General features: G+C 40.7%; 1 protein-coding gene across 2 annotated transcripts in view; it reads right to left on the bottom strand.

Moving 5' to 3' along the window:
- The window catches only part of SMOC1 (SPARC related modular calcium binding 1), a 314,710-nt gene that overhangs the window by 110,540 nt on the left and 185,259 nt on the right, over window positions 1-18,911 (bottom strand). For both annotated transcript variants that reach the window (XM_006865589.1, XM_006865590.1), the window contains exons 4-5: window positions 12,231-12,330; window positions 10,216-10,263 (exon numbers count right to left, since the gene is read on the bottom strand). In XM_006865589.1, the coding sequence (XP_006865651.1) occupies window positions 10,216-10,263; window positions 12,231-12,330 (148 nt within the window). The remainder of the gene's footprint in view (window positions 1-10,215; window positions 10,264-12,230; window positions 12,331-18,911) is intronic.

Raw genomic sequence — 18,911 nt, 5'->3', positions numbered from 1 at the left:
GATTTTTTACTTCAACTCCAAACTCCACAAGCTATAAGCCTTCAAACCTTTAAAATATTCCTATCTCTGTGGTTCCGAGTTTTGGAGCTCTGCCCTGAATCTGCTTTGCCTGGTATTCTGTGCTATTGCTGATAGCGACCTTCACTGCACCTCCACCCTGTGCCCATTTATTTTTTATTTTTTTATATTGAAATGAGTATTCATTCATAGGAAGTTGCCAAAAATGATCAAGAGGTCAAGAGGTCCCATGTTGCCTTCACTCATGTTCCCCAGTGGTAACATAATTATAGTATATTATCAAAGTCATGAAATTGATGTAATTCACAGGCCTTATTCAGACTCCACTAGTTTTACAGGCACACAGTTATGTGTGTGGTTATGTGTGTGCATAGTTCATGCACTTTTATACCAAGCACTTTTGGCTATTTCAAATAAAGCTGCTATGAACATTGTGTGGACATGAGTTTTCATTTCTCTGGAATAAATGTTTACAGTGTCATTGCTGGATCATGTAGCAGGCATATGTTTAGTTTTTAAAGAAATTTCTAGAGGGAAGACACATATTAACTTGAGTGAAGAGAAAGGCAATATACAGTAAGTGGGAGGTCAGCACAAAATAAGCAAGGCAAAGAAAGACACCGGGAGGAGCACAAGAGTTAAAGGCAACAATCATACACACAGTTGTGAAATAGCAGTAATCTTTTAAGTGGTTACATGTAAGCTGAACCAGTGTGGCAAGGCAGATGGTACTACACCCACAAATATATATAGGTTTGACAGAGGATCATTTCACATCTGTACTTACATATGCTTCAAATGCATCCCATAGAACACACAGCAAGCAAAGTTATGGAAACTTCTTAGTCATAACTATAAACACCCGAAGGAAATAAGTCACTAGGCCTAGGGACTCAGGACCATAGTCTCAGAAGACCTCATGGTCAATTGACATAACAGTCTACAAAGACAATGTTCTCCATTTTACTTTGGTATTTAAAGCTTGTGAGAGTGGCGATCTAAGGTGCAACTATCGGTCTCTCCCTGTCCAGAACAAAGAGGAGTGAAGAAAATCAAAGCCACATGGAAACAACTAATGGACCACTTGAACCTCAGCCTCCACAACCCTGAGACTCAAAGAGCTAGATGGTACTCAGGTACTACTAATGCTCTAAAAGGGATCAAATTAGAAGGTCCTGGATATAGTGTGATAAAAATATGGAAACATATTCAAATCACACACATAAAAAAAAAAAAAAAATCCAGGCTAACTTGTCTGATAGAGACTGGTGGAATCCCCAAGATTATGACCTGTAGGTCCCCTTCAAGCCTTAACTGAACTCACTACTGTGGATCAACTTTTAGTCAAACAATAGACAGTCCTATAAGGATGAACAATAGACCAGGAAGGAAGACAATCCTTAGAACAATCAACCAAACAAGATCAAAAGGGGAGCATTTGTCCAGGGATAAAGCTCAGAAGTCAGGAAGAGATACGAAAGAAGGATAAATAGAAATGTGAAGTAAGAAGAGTGCTGGTACACTGCAAGGATTGCAGTTAATGCCACAAGACAAAATGTGTATGAATTATTGAATGGAAAAAAAAAAATTTACTCTGTAAACTTTCACTTAAAACACAATAAAAAGCTAAGAAATAAGAAACTTCCAAATTATTTTCTGGAGTGGCTGTACCAATTTACATTCTCACCAGGAGTGAATGACAAATCCAGTTTCTCTGTACCCTCACAAGCATTTGATATTGCCATTGTTTTTATTTTAGCTCAAGTCCTGGTGTGGCACTGTGGGCTAATGTGCTAGACCGCAAAGTCATTTGAACCACAAGGTCAGTGGTGCAAGATCACCAGCTGCTCCTTGGAAACCCTACACAGGTCTCTATGGGTCAGAACTCGATGGAACTTAACAACAACAACAATAGGTGTATGGAGTCCTGGTGTGGTGTTGTGAGTTAATGCGCTGGACTGCAAAGTCAGCTTGAACCACAAAGTTGGTGGTTCAAACTCACCAGCTGTTCCCTGGAAACCCTATACAGGGTACTTAGAGTCAGATGGCACTTAACAACAACAAAAACAATGACAATAGGTGTATAGTGATATCTCATAATGGTCTTAATCTGCATTTCCTAAACTAGGTCCATGGTTCAAATTCACCTGCCAGCCATTCCTCAGAAACCCTATACAGGGTCATTATGAGTCAGAAGTGACTCAATACCACTTAACAACGATGGACTCCTGGTGTGTAGGATAAGCACTGTAGGATAAGCACTGGACTGTGAGCCACAAGGTTGTCATTTCAAACACACCAGTTGCTCCTTAGAAACCCTATATAGGGTCGCTATGAGTCAGAACCAGCTTAACGGCACTTAACAACAACATAGCTAATGATGTTGAGCATCTTTCATTGTGCTTATTTGCCATCTGTGTATACGGGTTAGTGAAATGTCTCCCTATGTCTTTTGCCCATTTTCTAACTGAATTATTTTGAGAGTTCTTTATATATTCTAGATATAAGTCATTTACCATAGTATGCAAATTATTTTCTCCCAGTCTGTTGATTTTTTTCATTCTACAGACTCTTCCACAGAGCAAGTCTTTAATTTTAATGACGCCCAATTTACAAATTTTAATTTTATTATCATGCTTTTGGTGTGGTGCTGGTGTGCCATGGGGGTCAGTTCCGACTTATAGCAATCCTGCATAGGGTTTCTAAGACTATAAATATTTGCAGGAGCAGAAAACCTCATCTTTCTCCCTTGGAACAGCTGGTAGTTCCAAACTGCTGACCTTGAGGTTAGCAGCCAGACTTGTAACGACTACATTACCTGAACTCCTTAGAGAGATGCAAATCAAAACAACAATGAAATATCATCTCACACCAGCATTGGTTGTTGTTGCTGTTGTTAAGTGCTGTCAAGTCGGCTGCAACTCATAGTGACCCTGTATAGGGTCTCCAAGGAGTAGCTGGTGAGCTTGAACCGCCGACCTTGCAGTTCAAATGGCCTTACAGTCTGGCACATTAACCCACATTGCCACACCAGCATTAGTAGCATAGTTCAAAAAAACAGAAATCAGCAAGTGTTGATGAGGGTGTAGAGAGGCTGGAACCCTCTTACTTTGCTGGCAGGACTGTAAAATGGTTCAAGCACTCTGGAAAATGGTATGGTGCTTCCTCAGGAAGTTGGAAATAGAAATATTATATGACCCAGTGATCCCTCTACTTGGTATATAGTCATAAGAAATAAAATCCAGGATATGAGTAGATATATGCAGTGATATCCATCACAGCACTGTTCACAATAGTAAAAAGATGGAGACAGCCTAAATGTCCACAAATGAAAGAATGGATAAACAAACACACATTGGAACATGCAACAGTGAAGAATATTGATTGATCTACAAAACACCTCATAATATGGATGAACATAGAGGACATTATGCTGAGTGAAATTAGTCAATCACAAAAGGACAAATACTATATGCGACTACTATTGTAAAAACGCAAGAAAATGTTTTCATGCAAAGAAACATTCCTTGATGGTTACCAGGGATGGGAGAGAAGGGAGAATAATCCACTGGCTAGAAAATAGATATGTGTTAACTAGTTTGATTTTGTTGTTGTTGTTGTTAGTTAAGTGACGTTGAGTCAGTTCCGATCCATAGTGACCCTGTGTAGGATTTCTGAGGAGTGGCTGATCAGCTTGAACTGCCAACCTTGAGGTTCAAACTGACTTTGCAGTCCAGTGCATTAACCCACAGTGCTCCCCAGGACTCCAACTTGGGTGACAGGTATGGCAATATACAACAAGAGGGAGACTGGCAGAAGAATGAAGAAAGATGACAACACAGGGAGACATGTAAGGGTTAAAAGGGATAGAGGTAAATAGTGTTATACACACAATCTTGGAACAACAGTGTTCTCTCAGTAGGTGCATGGACAGATATACAGGCTGAACAGTATGGAAGGAAGAGTGAGAGTATACCACAAATATATAAAGGTTTGATAGAAGCTATTTGTATGTGGGTATTTATTTACCTTTTTTGCATACATAACTATGACTGTAGTGGAGTATACAGGAGGCAAAATGATGAAAGTTTCCTTGCATATCAACATCTTAAGGCAATGAGTTGCTGGGCCTAGGGGGCTCAGGACCATAGTCTCAGGAGATATCATGGTCAATTGGTATAACATAGTTCACAAAAACAACGTTCCACATCCTACTTTGGTAAGTAGCTTCTGGGGTCTTAAAAGCTCATGAATGCCCATATCTAAAGTGCAACTGTTGGTCTCTCCATGTGTGGAAAAAAGAGTAATGAGAATTGAAGATGCTTGGAATCAATTAGTCCAATAGACTAATCTAATAGAGCACTTGAACAGTCTCCACAACTCTGAGACCAGAAGAACTAGATGGTACCTGGCTACAACTACCAGCTGCTCTGAAAGGGATCACATTTGAATGTCCTGGATAGAGGGGTGGAAATGTGGAACAAAACTCAAAATTATTTAAAAAATAAAAAAATAAGACTTGAGGAACCCTCTAGGGCCCTTCCTTTTAGGCTCTGGACATGGAAACTACCAGCCATGGGTATTTAGAGGGCCGCTTTTCTCCCCACAGCTCCCTGCAGAGGTGACAGCTGCTGAACATCTAGAATTCTGCTGCTTCTGTGGGAGGCTTTATGGCCAACTGAAGGCAACTGCCGTAATAAGACATTAAGAACCATTTGAATGGGAATTCTAGAAGGCCAGGACTATTATTGTTTTATTCATCACTGGATCCTCAAAGGCCATCAAGAGCCTGGTACTCAACAAGCTTTCAATGAACATTTATTGATTTAAAGAATTTTTCTAAAGACCAATTATAAAATAACAATGGCTACTAATACTACCAAAAACCAAACTAAGCTTACCATCAAGTTGACTTTGCCTCATAGTGGCATAAGACCAAGAAGAACCGCCCCATAGCATTTCCAAAGCTATAATCATTATGAAAGCAGATTGCCACATATTTCTCCTGTGGAGCAGATGGTAGATTCAAACCACCAACCTTTATATTTGTCATCTAGCACATTATCACTACATCTTCTGAGTACTTTATTAATACTACCAGGGGCTCAAAAGAAACTACGACTAGGAGACTTTTCAGATACCTAGATCCTATTTCCTTCCCAATCCCTGGAGGTAGAAATGTAGCAGGGATTCAAAATTTTAACCTAGTACTATTTGGACATAAAATTCTCTTCTGAGACCCTAGAATAAGGATGGAGATAGAGGGCAGGGACTAGTAGGATGGAGTCAGGCTGGGAGAGCTGAAAACTGGGCACCCAAACACACTCATACACCATGTTCCCAGAACTGATCTCTGCAAAATTGTTATGGGGACCTGCAGGTTTGGCCAAAGAGTCTCAGGAAGTAGCAGCAACATGCACATAGAGTGCAAAAGAACTGCTTTTCATGGGCTTGGAGCTGCTCAGGCACAGATTCAGACTGAATACTTCTCCAAAGAAAATCAACGTGAGCAGAGGTCACTGCCAGAGAGGTTGTCAGTGGCCAGTCTCCATTCAGATCCAGTTGGCTTGTTAGCAATCAGACCATTGCTATCTGATGGCTCAGATTTCAACTACTAATCCAGCTTCCCCTCTGTGCTGGGGGACAGAAAAGAAGGTTAAGACTAAAGATGATGCTCTACATGTTGAAAGCCCCATGATGGCCAGCACTGCATATCTCAGCCATATTAAGGCAATGAAGCACATTTCTTTCCTTCAGGTGCCCATCCTTAAGCTAGGATGCCTGCCATCTATCACCCTGTACTAAGCACACCCTTTGCACCAAATGAGAGTGCCACCCGATCTATCACTAGGGTGACTAGATCTTCCTGAGTTGGTACCAACTTGTACAACAGGCATTGTGAAAGATTCTAAAAATAGAAACAAGGGAAGAGGTCTTGGAGTACATGGGAAGGAAACAGAATATCTTCTCAAATTAAAGATAGGTTGGGTTTTGGAAAGTTTGCTCTTCTTCAAGGCCAGCTTGTCAAATATACCTTGGCAAAAAAATTCAAGTAGTTTGTTAATATCTATTTTTTGCTCACTTCCCTTACCACTTACTCCTAGACCAAAACCACCTGGAGAAAACTTATGATGGCCTTCACCTTCATTTGCCATTTGTCACAGCATCACCACTGAGCCCCTGTGGTCCTGGGCACTCAGAAAGTGAGCTCACAGATAAACTACCAGAAGTCATCTCAGAGGTGTGGTTCCATATTCTTCATCACTCATCACTCCACAAGAGGCTGGTACTTCCCTCCTGCACCTCATAAGCAATGAAGCCCAAATCCAGCCTGCAACTTTGTGGTCTGTTATCCTGGAAACTCCCAACATCACCCACATCAATTAACATCAAGACCACAAAATAGGTCTCTGAGGAGAATCCACAGGCCTTGGCACAGCCAGGAAAATCTGGTCAAGGTAAATTCATGATCTCCGTTTCTCTTGGGGCCCACTTCTGTTGTTGTGATGGTTTCAATTAAAACCAAAGATGAATCTGTGTCTTTCTATTGAGAGTTTCCTCTGTAGCATCCATAAAATACATGTTAATGATGTGTAACACACACCTTCACATCTCTCTTCAAGGGCAGGGCAGAAGGAAAAGGGGAGGTGGGGTCAGCTAGGCTGGGATTGCTCCATATCAATGGATATTTGAAACTCAAACCCAAGGTCCTGCCCCTGCACTGCACATGTTAATTACCACACATATGCCCATAAAGGAGTTGGTTAAACACAAAGGGCCCAAAGAACAGAGGAAGGAAAGGCCATTTCAAGGGATTAAGTAAATAGTCTGAAGTTTTGACCCTCCTCTCCTCTGGAGCACGTGTATATGGATAAGATAACAGACCCTCCCTCCCTCCTTCTTCTACTTCTTCCCCCCAGGCCCCATACCTGTGGACCCAGGAACCACAACAGCCTAGGCCTTTGGTCCTTGGCCACATGGCTATGACCTGCCACTACCTTGCTGCGCCCTCCACCCTTCCTCCTGCTATCTCAAGGGCATCCTCCCCTGCCTTCTTTCTCTCTGTCTTCCTCCTCCTCTCCTTTAGAGGACTAATTCCTGGCTAGCAACCAGCGTCTATGTCATACAATATGCCTTTTCATTCCCTCCAGGCAAAAAGAACTGATCTCTCCCAGCCTCCACAGAGGTAAGAGAGCAGGGAAAGAAAAGGCTGGATCCAGTTCTCCCCTTGCCATCCCCATCCCTCACATATATACCTCCAACCTTACCTCTCTCTGGCCATATCCCTTAGAAGGGGAGGCCTGGCATCTCTCTGTGACTCTATGGTAGCTGAAGGGCTGAGCACTCACTTAAGAGAGATGCCTTCCAGGAGACCCCATATGTGGGCATGAGCTCAGACAAGGGCCTTTTGTGTCTTTCCCACCTGCTGCCCTCCAGAACACATTCCATTATTAAGTGGCAACTGAAAGAGGTACCTCAGTGAGTGGATACAGGATATGACAAATGTCCTTTCACATGCAATCCCCATTCAACCCCCAGTTTCCTGGACAGGTGTGATTTCAGGTGGTCCTTCCTACAGGTGGCTTGAGCCTGTTCTTTGCTGCTATAGGCCAAGATGACAAACAAAGGGAATGGGATATAGTGCCTGACTTGGTCCTCTGAGTAGAGGAAAGCAGAGACCAGTGAGCAGACGTCAGTCTCCAGGGTAGAGTAATTCTTGCATCTTCTCACCCTAGACCTTGTCCTGACATGTGCACCAAAGATAAAGCCTCCTCCGAACCACCTGGAAAAGAAGAACCCATCTAGGGGTAGGGAACAAAGTGCTGGGAAATGACAACAGTTTATCTCTCTGAGATGAGGCTTCAGATTCTAGCCCCTCATGTCCCCCATCCACCCCTTGTTCCCTGCATCACCCTTTGAGGAATCAAGCCACCACTTCCCACCCTTCTTCAACTCTACAAGCAGGCTCTAGAACAAAACAGGAGCAAAAGATACTCACTCCAATTTATTGACTTCCCTTCTCCAGTTGGATCCGTGAGAGCCTGGGATGACCACATGTCTGTCTCTCATTGTTCTCCACAAGCAAGCATAAGGCCATACCACCACCCTGGAAATGAACTCTTTGTCCAATGTAAGAGCCAAAATCCTATGGATGGCCTTTGCGTGTGTGACTTTTTTCATTATCACACACCTAGTTCCCTATGGTAGGAAAAATCCAGGTTGTCTGTTTTGCATAATTTTTCATGAATTTTAGAGGTCCGGGAACAAAGGATATGGTCCTGAAGACTTCAGTTGCAGCAAACAGGACTGAAAGCAGCTCCTTTTCCAATCCAAATAAATTGTAGATAGACACACTCTATTCATAGTGTTGATGACTTCAGGTCTTTGCAGGAGACTTCTGTGCTTCACCCTTCACTTTCCCACCTGGGAGAGAACCACTGGCACACTCTTTCACTGTTTTAGGAAGGATCTGTAAAGGCACACACTCCCTTATTTACACTCAACACATTCCAGCTTGCAGTGGTCCATGTTTTCTTTTGAGTGATGGTATCACCAAGCTGTACTTCCATGCTTTCTTAGAGTACTGCAAGCAAGAGCAGTTTGCCAACTTTTTGTGTCCTTATGCAATAAGCACCTGAGGCAGGCACCAGGTGACAGTGTATAGGAAAGCCTGTGAACCTCATGCTGACCATCAGCAGGTTTAATTCTCCATTTGGGTCCTTGTACACTTTATTTCCCAAGGCCCAGATTCAGGTGGGAAGCCTTAAACCAAGCCACAGTCTCCTGTGGCTCCTGTGGTCTCCTGTGTATTAGGGTGCTTGTGCAATACAATGAAACTGATACATGTGTTTCATTCACCTACTAGATGTCTTTATGTCTGATAGCCTGGAGGTATATGGTGGTGAATCTTAGGACTCAACCTGTATTCACACTGAAAATTATAGCCAGCATAAGCCAGGTGCCTATTCCTCATGTTGGCTTGCTTATTAAATAATGCTTAATCAGGGCCAGTTACATAATTTGTCATGCCCAGTGTGAAATGAAAATGTGGGGTCTGTGCTCATAAAGCAGGAAAAGTACCAGTAAAGGCACTAAAATATAAAGCTTTTTCCTTTTTTCCATAAGGCTCTGTATCTTGATTTATCATGGCATTTTAGTTGTTCTTCAATGTTGCTTACTTAAAAACATTTTTTTTTTTTTAATGTAAACATGTTACAGAAGCTGAGTAGCAGGCATCACAAATGGTATAGGTGAATGGTGTGGTAAGTATTGGCCACACTTCTGCTCAAACAGGTGTTCTGTTGTCCCACCAGACTTAACTTACAAAACACAAGTTGAAATACAAAATCATTAAGAAATATGTGATCATGATTATTGTTGTAGTTGTTGTTAAGTGCTGTTGAGTTCCAACTCACAGTGGCCCTGTGTAGGGTTTCCAAGGCTTTAAATCTTCATGGAAGTAGAAAGCCTCATGTTTCTCCCATAGAGCAGTTGTCACTCTTGAACCACTAACCTTGTGGTTTGAAGTCCAGTGCTTACCATATAGAGCCACTGCATTCCCATGACAGCAATTAAGTTACGTGCCATCGATTCCATTATAACTCATAGTCACCTGTATAGGATTTCTGAGGAGCAGCTGATGACTTTGAACTGCTGACCTTGCAATTCAAACCAACCTTGAGGTTGAGTGCTTATCCTATGACACCACACCAGGACTCCATGATAGCAATAGAAGAGCTTTAAATCCAATACAGGGTCCTTCCTCAGGTGGGGGTGAAGGGTGGGGCTTTATGACTGCACAGATCACCTGGCCCATGAAGCTGGCCTAGCCTCAGTCTGGATGATGCATGAGCTGGACATTCATGAATAAGAATCAGTGGTGGGATGAGGGATGGGAAGTTCAAATGAGTTTCCACGTCAAGTTATCCAGGGCAGACTTAGACATGATTCCCTACTTTCATCATAGTTTTTGTTTTAAGTTGCCCTCAGGAATTCTGGGAGCTTGATCCCACCACTACAGGAGCCATACTTACCTCTAGGGCAGGGCTTCTAGGAAGGAAACTTAAAGTAAGAATGAAGAAATCTTTCTGTGGGGCACTTTTACCTTTCAACCTGCTCCTTCTATCTCATCTAAGAACTCTTGCTTGGACTGGTTTTAGAAGCAAACATTCAGATAAAGCATAGAACTCTACTCACCTTTCCTTCCTGAGTTACCCTGGCCCAAAGGCTTGTCAGTGACTGAACCTTGGGTGAGAGGAAACAAAAATATAGACATTCAGAATGCACTGTGGTTGGTTTCTTTCAAAGAGCTGGCAGAGCCTGAAGTCATGAGCATATGGTTATGTATATAAGTATTGTATACACATCTAGGGACATATATAGAAAATTAGTACATACATGCATGTCAAGTGGGGTTTGCTTAACATCAATGTCACTGATATCCCCACACTGTTGAAATGAGCCATGGTTTTCAGGTTCCCTGGAAATGGTCTTCACCAATTTTGTTTTACAAAATTGCACAATACAATAACTGCCCCTTGCCTCCACTCCCCCATCTTCCCCACTTCCCACCAGCTCCACGTTTTGAGCCAATAAGCCCAGCTGAGCAAAAATCACCTCTTGCTGCAAATGCAATGATAACTATCCCTTGCTGGTTATGGCAGGAAATCAGCAATTTTCCATCTGTATTAAGTAGAAAATCATTGGCCCAATTGTAATGAATGGGCCAAAATCATCTGAGGCATGGTAATAATTTTCTAGACATAGAGTAATCTATGTCAAGGTGGGGGTATCATGTGTGTTTGACCAATCACTTGCTTTGCATACCATCCTACAGTCCTGATTCTGCAGCATCTGTATTCTCCAGCACATCCACAGAAGGTATCTGTGCAGATCCCACCAGCAAAAGAAAGAATCCATACTTTGCTAGTCCATCTCATACCTTCCATACAATAGCTTTATAATAATCCAATTATAATATCCTGTGTGACTTGCTTCTCAAGTATTTGTTAGCTTTAAGTGAATCTTTCCAGGCCATGTGCAAAGAAGGTTAATTCCTCCCCTTCTCCATTCCAACTTCAATTAAGGTTTCCAGTTTCCATGTAAACCACAAACAAAATCAACTTTCCTTTTTGGCCTATAAATCTTAGTTTCCTAATGCAGACATCTACTGCCTCTCTACTTACTTTTCCTCTTATGTATCAGTGCCAGTAGGAAAATGAACACATTTTGTAAAAAGGACTACCTGTCTTTGGAATGTCATAGACTTTAACACAGTGTTTTATATTGTTAACCCAAAAATAAAACACGAGTAAATAAATGAAAATTCCTACATACCAATATGGAGAAATAGGAAGTTGATGTGTGGAACAGTCTTTTTTTTAACAAGGTCTAAGCCACATGGTGAACCCATGAGTTCCTTACCATCTGAATGGATGGTGGAATGTATGAAGTGGGTTTAAATCAGTAACTCACAATTCCATATAATTGACCCAAGAGCATAATTTCTCTAAGTTGAGAATACAAAAGACTTAATTTTTGCTATGGACCAACCCAATGGAACTCCTTAAAAGCAGTGATTTCTTAACTTATTTAATCATCAGAACCACTTTTATAAAAATAGAGACTCCAGATCTCACTCTAGACATACTAGATGAAAATATACAAAGAGAGAAAGGGGAATCTCAACATTTAGGTTCTTTTTCATTCCCCAGAAACTGCTGATGATTAGCCATATTTAAGGGCCACTTTTACAAAAAGTCTCCATTACACTACACTGTATTGCTCAGAGAAGGCAGATACTCTTCTCTACTGTGGCCATGATAAGCATCAGTAATTGATCGCCCCAGCCTTTGATGCTGAACACCAATGCATCTTGAAACCCATCTCAATAAGAAACTATGAAAGCCACCAGAAATCAGAGTCAGCACACAAGCTATCCCTGCTCTACGGGTTACAGCCAGTGCTTGGGAAAAGCATATGGGATAGAAACCTAAACTCAAACTAAGTAAATATATACACATGGGCATATCTTGACTCTCATCCCCCAGCTCACTGCAGAGCAAGTATATTTCAGTGGCCTCCTCCCTGACCCAGAAAATAACTCACAACTCCCCACAGCTATTTATAGGTCCTCCTCTCCCAAGATGTAGGAGACAAATGAAGGTGTCTCTTGCCAACATTTTCATTCTTGCTGTCCTTCTTTACAGTACCTGAACATACAGGAGTTTTATTCTGCACAGAAGAGCCACTGATTGGTTTTCCATCGGGGGTAACACACCAGCAGTACCCCGTGTAAGTATGGCACTGCACCTGTCCAGGGAAGTAGGAAGGGGAAGAGAACCATAAGTCTTGGGTGACAGTATCAAGAGTCATCTTCCACCCATTCCCAATATGATGGAAGAGCTCCCTCCAATTCTCACCCCAGCATCTGTCTTCAGAGAATCTCCTTTAGATCAGCTAGTCAACAAACTTATTACTTGTTTGCTGGGTGACTTGTGTAAACAACCCCAGCAATTTCTCTGCTTCTTTCTGGAGATGAAACACTTAATATCTTGTATTTTACTTGTACACATCCACTGTGTGCTTATTCTGTGATTGGTTCTCACCAATATCAGCACATATTTTCCCAAGCATTGGCATACACTGGCAAGCACTTTTACACATTGTAAAAATTTCTGATCAGTTAACTAATTTGGCAAGTATAAATTGGAATGTCACCATCGTCAATGACTTTTTTTTAACAAGTAGAGAAAGGTAGTAAGCTTTTCTTTTTTCTAGCCTTTCTCAGCATCCTTCCAGATAGTCAGGCTACCTATTGATCTCATGGGTCTTCCAAGATAAGGGCACAAATGATGGTGTTAAGGCAAACAAAAGGTCCTTTGCACTTGCAGGTTCTATTTCTAGATGCCCCACTTCACCATGATGTGATCTTCCTCAAGCCACAGGTCCTTTGTGCCTAGGAATATTAATGAAAATGAGACTCTGTATCATTCTTTCTTTTTCCTATAGCTGTCACCCTAGTCCTTCTTCCTATCCCAATCTACTATCCTCTGCCAACCTGCCTTTTACACTATGGTTACATGGAGTTCTTAAACATAAGTTAGGGTATTGTTGTTGTTGTTGTTAAGTGCCGTTGAGTTGGTTCCAACTCATAGGGACCCTAGATAGGGTTTCTGAAGTTTTATGTCTTTGGGAGCAGAAAGCCTCATCTTTTTCCAGTGGAGCAGCTAGCAAGCTCGAACCATAGACCTTATGGTTCACAATCCAGTGTGTATCATATACAGCCACCATGTTCCCAAAAGTAGGGCATTATACCTCCCTTAAAATTTTTCAGCTTCACCATTGAGTTCAGGATAGAGTTTAATTCATTTGCAAGGTTCATGGTGCCTCCATGATCTGAAGACTATCTATTCCCACAGCCTCATTTTACATGCTTTCCAATCCAGCCACAATGAGTTATTTCAGGATCCCAAACACCTTCTCCCCCCCCCCTTTTTTTTTTCAATCAGTTGTCATCAAGTCAATTCTAACACCTGGTTACCTCATGTATATCAGAATAGAACTGTGCCTTATCCAGATTATCAATGGTTTGGCAGTTGAGATGTAGCTGTCCCCTCACCATGTGATTTGATGCCATAAACCAATAAGAGCATTAAGTATATCCCACACTGATATAATTTATGAAAGATTCCCAAATGTATGGCATGCAACAACTTTTATCTTATAAGAGATCACAGAGAAAGAGGGGTCGACTACTACCAAGATAGAAGAACCAGGAGTGGAGTGTGTCCTCTGAACCTGGGGTCCCTGCACTGTGAAGCTCCAAGAGAAAGATTGATGACAAGGCACATGGAAATCTCCTAGGAATGCTGGGCCTGCAGATGCTGAAAGGAGACAAGGACCTTTCTCCAGAGCCAATGCTCTAAATTCAGATTTCTCGCCTCCTAAACTGTGAGAGAATACATTTTTGGTTCTTAAAGCCATCAATTTGCAGTATTTCTGTTGTAGCAGCACTAGATAACTAAAACAATAGGCTTTCCAATAGCTGATTTTTCAGAAGTAGATTACAAATCTTTACTTCAAAGGCACCCCTGATAGGACTTGAACTTCCAAACTTTCTATCAGTAGCTGAATGTGCTAACTCTAGGCTGCCATACTTTTTAATTTTTGTTTTCTTCTACTATTCAAATTCCACTCTCTAATCCACTCTCCTTCATGATTACCTTCTTAAATCACTACCAGCCTCCCTGCCTCACCTACCTCCTGTCCCTGACCTTCCACACAAGTTTCCAGAGTTCTCTTGTTCAGGGACCTAACCTTCTCCATGTTTTATCTGTGAATCCATACCAGTCTCCAAGCCCATAGCTCAGTGATGTATAACCATTGATTTTTCAAGTCAGTTTCCCACTCTAGAAGTGGGGCATTGAGAAACAGAACTGCAGGCTGTGACCTCCCTAAGGGAAAGACTACATTTACTGTATTTCTAGCATCTGGCATAATGGTGAACATCTATTTGTAGGCAATTGATGGGTTGTATGAGTTATCATATTTCCTCAGTTCTTGGTCTCTGTCTTTTCTAAAAAGCAATATCAATGAAAACAGCCCCACCAGAGCTATGGATTAATGTGCTTGATTGCAAAACTGGTTGGAACTGCAAGGTTAGTGGTTCAAGCTCACCAGCTACTCCTCGGAAACACTATACATGGTCACTATGGGTCAGAACTAACTCAACAGCACATAACAATAACAACAACAACAATTACCAGATGCTAGTCAATTACAAAGACAATAAAGTGTGAAGAATGTAACTACAAATCAAGGACCTAGTAGAATTAGGATAAGTGATAATACGATACAAAAGGTAAGGTATAGAGAAGTACATAGTAAAACAGTGATCTGACAGCCTAGGCGAAATCCAGAAGTGATCACCAAGAATGACAGAGCACAGAAAGGCTACCAAATACACAAGACAAGTTGTTGCTCGCTATGGACCTACCTATAGAAATTAGGATAAGATTGAAGGCAACTGTTCTTAGCATTATGATGTTGTTGTTTTTGTTGTTAGGTGCCATCGAGTCAGTTTTAACTCATAGTGAACCAATTAACAACAGAAATTCTGTTGTGAATAGGGGACTGCCCAGGCCTCTGCCATCCTCATAACTGTTGTTATGCTTGAGTCCATTATTGCTGCCACTATGCCAATCCATCTTGTTGTGGGTCTTCCTCTTTTTCACTGACTCATTCTGACCATATTGACCCTGGATAGGGCTTCCAAGGAACTATGAACCACCAACCCTGAGGTTACCAGTCCAGTGCTTAATCCTACAGAAACATACAGGAAACCTTAGTGATAACTGCTGTATAGATAAGATATTGGATTCTACTGTATATACAAGTAGATCACATCCATTAGAATACAGTACTTTTACCCCAGGATCATATTCCACTCCCATCTCATCTCAAGGAGACAATCTCTAGACACCATGGCTATGCTTGCTATTCTAGATGTTCATCCTATATCAGCATTCCAAGGTCCTTCATGGAATGATGAATTCAGAGATGACAAGCGGAAATGACTGAGGCCAAGAGCAAGGAAACATTGGAAGCATGTGGCTCAGTCAGGATCAGAATGCAATTCCTCTAGCTCCAAATCCAGACTCAAAGTTTTATACTAAAATTCAGTGTCAAAAAAGAACCCATTAAAGAAAGAAATAGACGAATCTACAATAATAGTGGGTGATTTTAATACACCACATTCAAAAATGGATAGAACAACCAGAAAGAAACTTGACAAAGAAAAGGAGGATATTAAACAACACAGTCAGCCAACTGGAACTCATAGATGTGTACAGAGCATTCAACCCAACAACTGCACAATACACATTCTTTTCCAGTGCACATGGAACATTCTCCAGAATAGATCATGTCTTAGGCCACAAAACAAACCTCCATAAATTTACAAATATAAAAAACTACAAAGCATCTTCTCAGACTACGATGATATCAAATTAGAAATCAACAATAGAAAGACTAAGGAAATCAAGTCAAACACATGGAAACTGAATAACACCCTGCTGAAAAGTGAATGGGTACTAGAAGAAATAAAATGTGAATTCACAAAGTTCCTAGAAACAAATGAGAACGAAAACACAACATACCAAAATCTTTGGAACATGGCGAGAGTGGGGCTGAGAGGAAAATTTATTGCAATAAATGTACACATCCAAATACAAGAAAGAACAAAAATTAACACATTAACACAACATCTACAACAATTAGAAACAGACCAACAGATAGAACCTACAGCCACCAAAAGAAAAGAAATAATAATTAGAGCAGAAATAAATGAGATAGAAAACAGAAAAACTATAGAAAGAATCAACAAGAAAAGAAACTGGTTCGTTGAAAACATTAACAAAATTGACAGACCATTGGCAAACCTAAGAAAAGAAAAGAGGGAGAAACACAAATAGCATGCATTACAAACCACACGGGCAAAGTCACAATGGAACCAAAGGAAATCAAAAGGAAAATAACAGAATACTAAGAAAAGTTGTACTGCAACTAAGTTGAAAATTAGAAGAGAAGGATACATTTTTATAAAAACACGACCTACCTAAACGTACACACAGTGAAGTAGAAAACCTGAACAGACCCATAACAAAAGAAGAAATTGATCAGGTCATTAAAAAAAAACTCCCAACCAAAAGAAGTCCTGACCCAGAAGGCTTCACTGGTGAGTTCTACCAAACATTCAGGGAAGAGCTGTTAGCAATTCTACTCAAATTATTCCAGAATAGAAAGGAGGATGGGAAACTTCCTAATACATTTTAGGAAGCAAGCATAACCCTCATACCAAAACCAGGGAAGGATATAACTAAGAAAGAAAATTATAGACCAATATCCCTTATGAACATAAATGTAAAAATTCTCAACAAAATCCTAGCCAACAGAATCCAGCAGCACATCAAAAATATAATACATCATGATCAAGTGGAATTCATATCAGGGATGCAAGGATGATTCAACATTTTAAAAAATTTAACATAATCCACCATATAAATAACAAAAAAGAAAAGAACCACATGATCATATCGATTGATGCAGAAAAGGCATTTGACAAAATCCAACATTCATTCCTGATAAAAACACTTAACATAATTAAGAGCGTATGTACAAAACCAGCAGCCTACATTACTCTTGATGAAGAGAAACTGAAAGCATTCCCTCTGTAAACAGGAACCAGATGAGAATGCCCTTTGTCACCACTCTTATTCAACATTGTGTTGGAAGTCTTAGCCAGAGCTATATAACAAGACAGGGAAATTAAAGGAATTCAAATTGGCAAAGAGGAAGTAAAAATGTCTGCATGTGCAGATGATATGATACTATACATAGAAAACCTCAAAGATTCAGTAAAAGAGCTATTAGACCTCATTGGAGGATTCAGCAAAGTGGCAGGGTATAAGATTAACATAGAAAAATCAGTTGTATTCCTCTATAGTAACAATGACAGCATTGAAAAGGACATTAGGAAAGCAATACTATTTACAGTGGCTGCCCAAATGATGAAATATCTTGGAATAAATATAATCAGGGAAACAAAGGACCTATACAAAGAAAACTACAAGAGACCAAAAGAGACCTACAAAAGTGGAAGAGTGTACCATGATCCTGGATCGAAAGACTTAACATTGTGAAAATGGCAATACTGTGCAAAGCAATTTACACATATAATGCAATCCCAATCCAGATTCCAATGACATTCTTCAAAGAGATGGAAAAAACAATTACAAACTTTATATGGAACAGAAAGAGACCCAGGATAAACAAAGCACTGCTTAAGAAGTGCTTAAGAAGAAGAATAAGGTTGGAAACCTCTCACTCCATGACTTCAAAATTTATTAGACAGCTACAGTGGTCAAAACAGCTTGGTGCTAGAATAATGAAACATACATTGATCATTGGAACAGAATCAAGAATCTAGAAATTGACACATCCACATATAGCAAACTGATTTTCGACAAAGTGCCTAAATATATCGCTTGGGGAGGTGATAATATCTTCAACAGATGGTGCTGGCAGAACTGGAAAGCAATATGCAAAAGACTGAAACAAGACCTTCTCCTCACACCTTATACAAAAACCAACTCAGCATGGATTAAAGACCTAAATGTGAATGCCAGAATTATGAAGGCCATCAATGAAAAAATAGGGACAAGTGTGAGGACAATAATTCAGGGAATACACAGACTACCAAACATTTTGAAAACTACACAAACAAAAATAGACAAAATAGATGAGTGGGACATACTAAAAATTCAAACCTTATGTGCATCAAAAGACTTTACCAAAAGAGTAAAAAGGGAACCCACAGAATGGGAAAAAAAAATCTTTGGCAATGACACATCAGACAAGGGACTTATTTCTATAGGAATATACAGGAAACTACAACATCTCTACAAGAAAAAGACAAATAACCCAATTAAAAAGTGGGCACAGGACATGAACAGACACTTCACCAAGGAAGAGATCCGGGCCACCAACAAACATATGAAGAAATGTTCATGATCACTAGCCATTGTTGTTGTTGTTTTTATCAGGTGCCATCGAGTTGGAACTGACGCACAGTGACCCCATGCACAGCAGAACGAAACAATGTCCGATCCTGGGCCAACCTCACTACCGCTGTCACACTTGACGCCATCAGTGATGCCACCTGGCCAATCCATCTTGTTGGGAGTCTTCCTCTTTTTCTCTGACCTTCCATCTTACCCAGCATGACATCCTTCTCCAGCGACTGTTCTCTCCGGACAATATGTCCAAAGTATGAGAGACGAAGCTTAGCCATCTTGGCCTCCAAGGAGCACTCTGGCTGCATTTCTTCCAAA

Source organism: Chrysochloris asiatica, unplaced genomic scaffold, assembly GCF_000296735.1.
Source record: "Chrysochloris asiatica unplaced genomic scaffold, ChrAsi1.0 scaffold00079, whole genome shotgun sequence".
In the NCBI taxonomy this organism is placed as follows: Eukaryota; Metazoa; Chordata; class Mammalia; order Afrosoricida; family Chrysochloridae; genus Chrysochloris; species Chrysochloris asiatica.
Note: the sequence above shows the minus strand (reverse complement) of the source record. Positions and strands in the feature narration are given on the sequence as shown.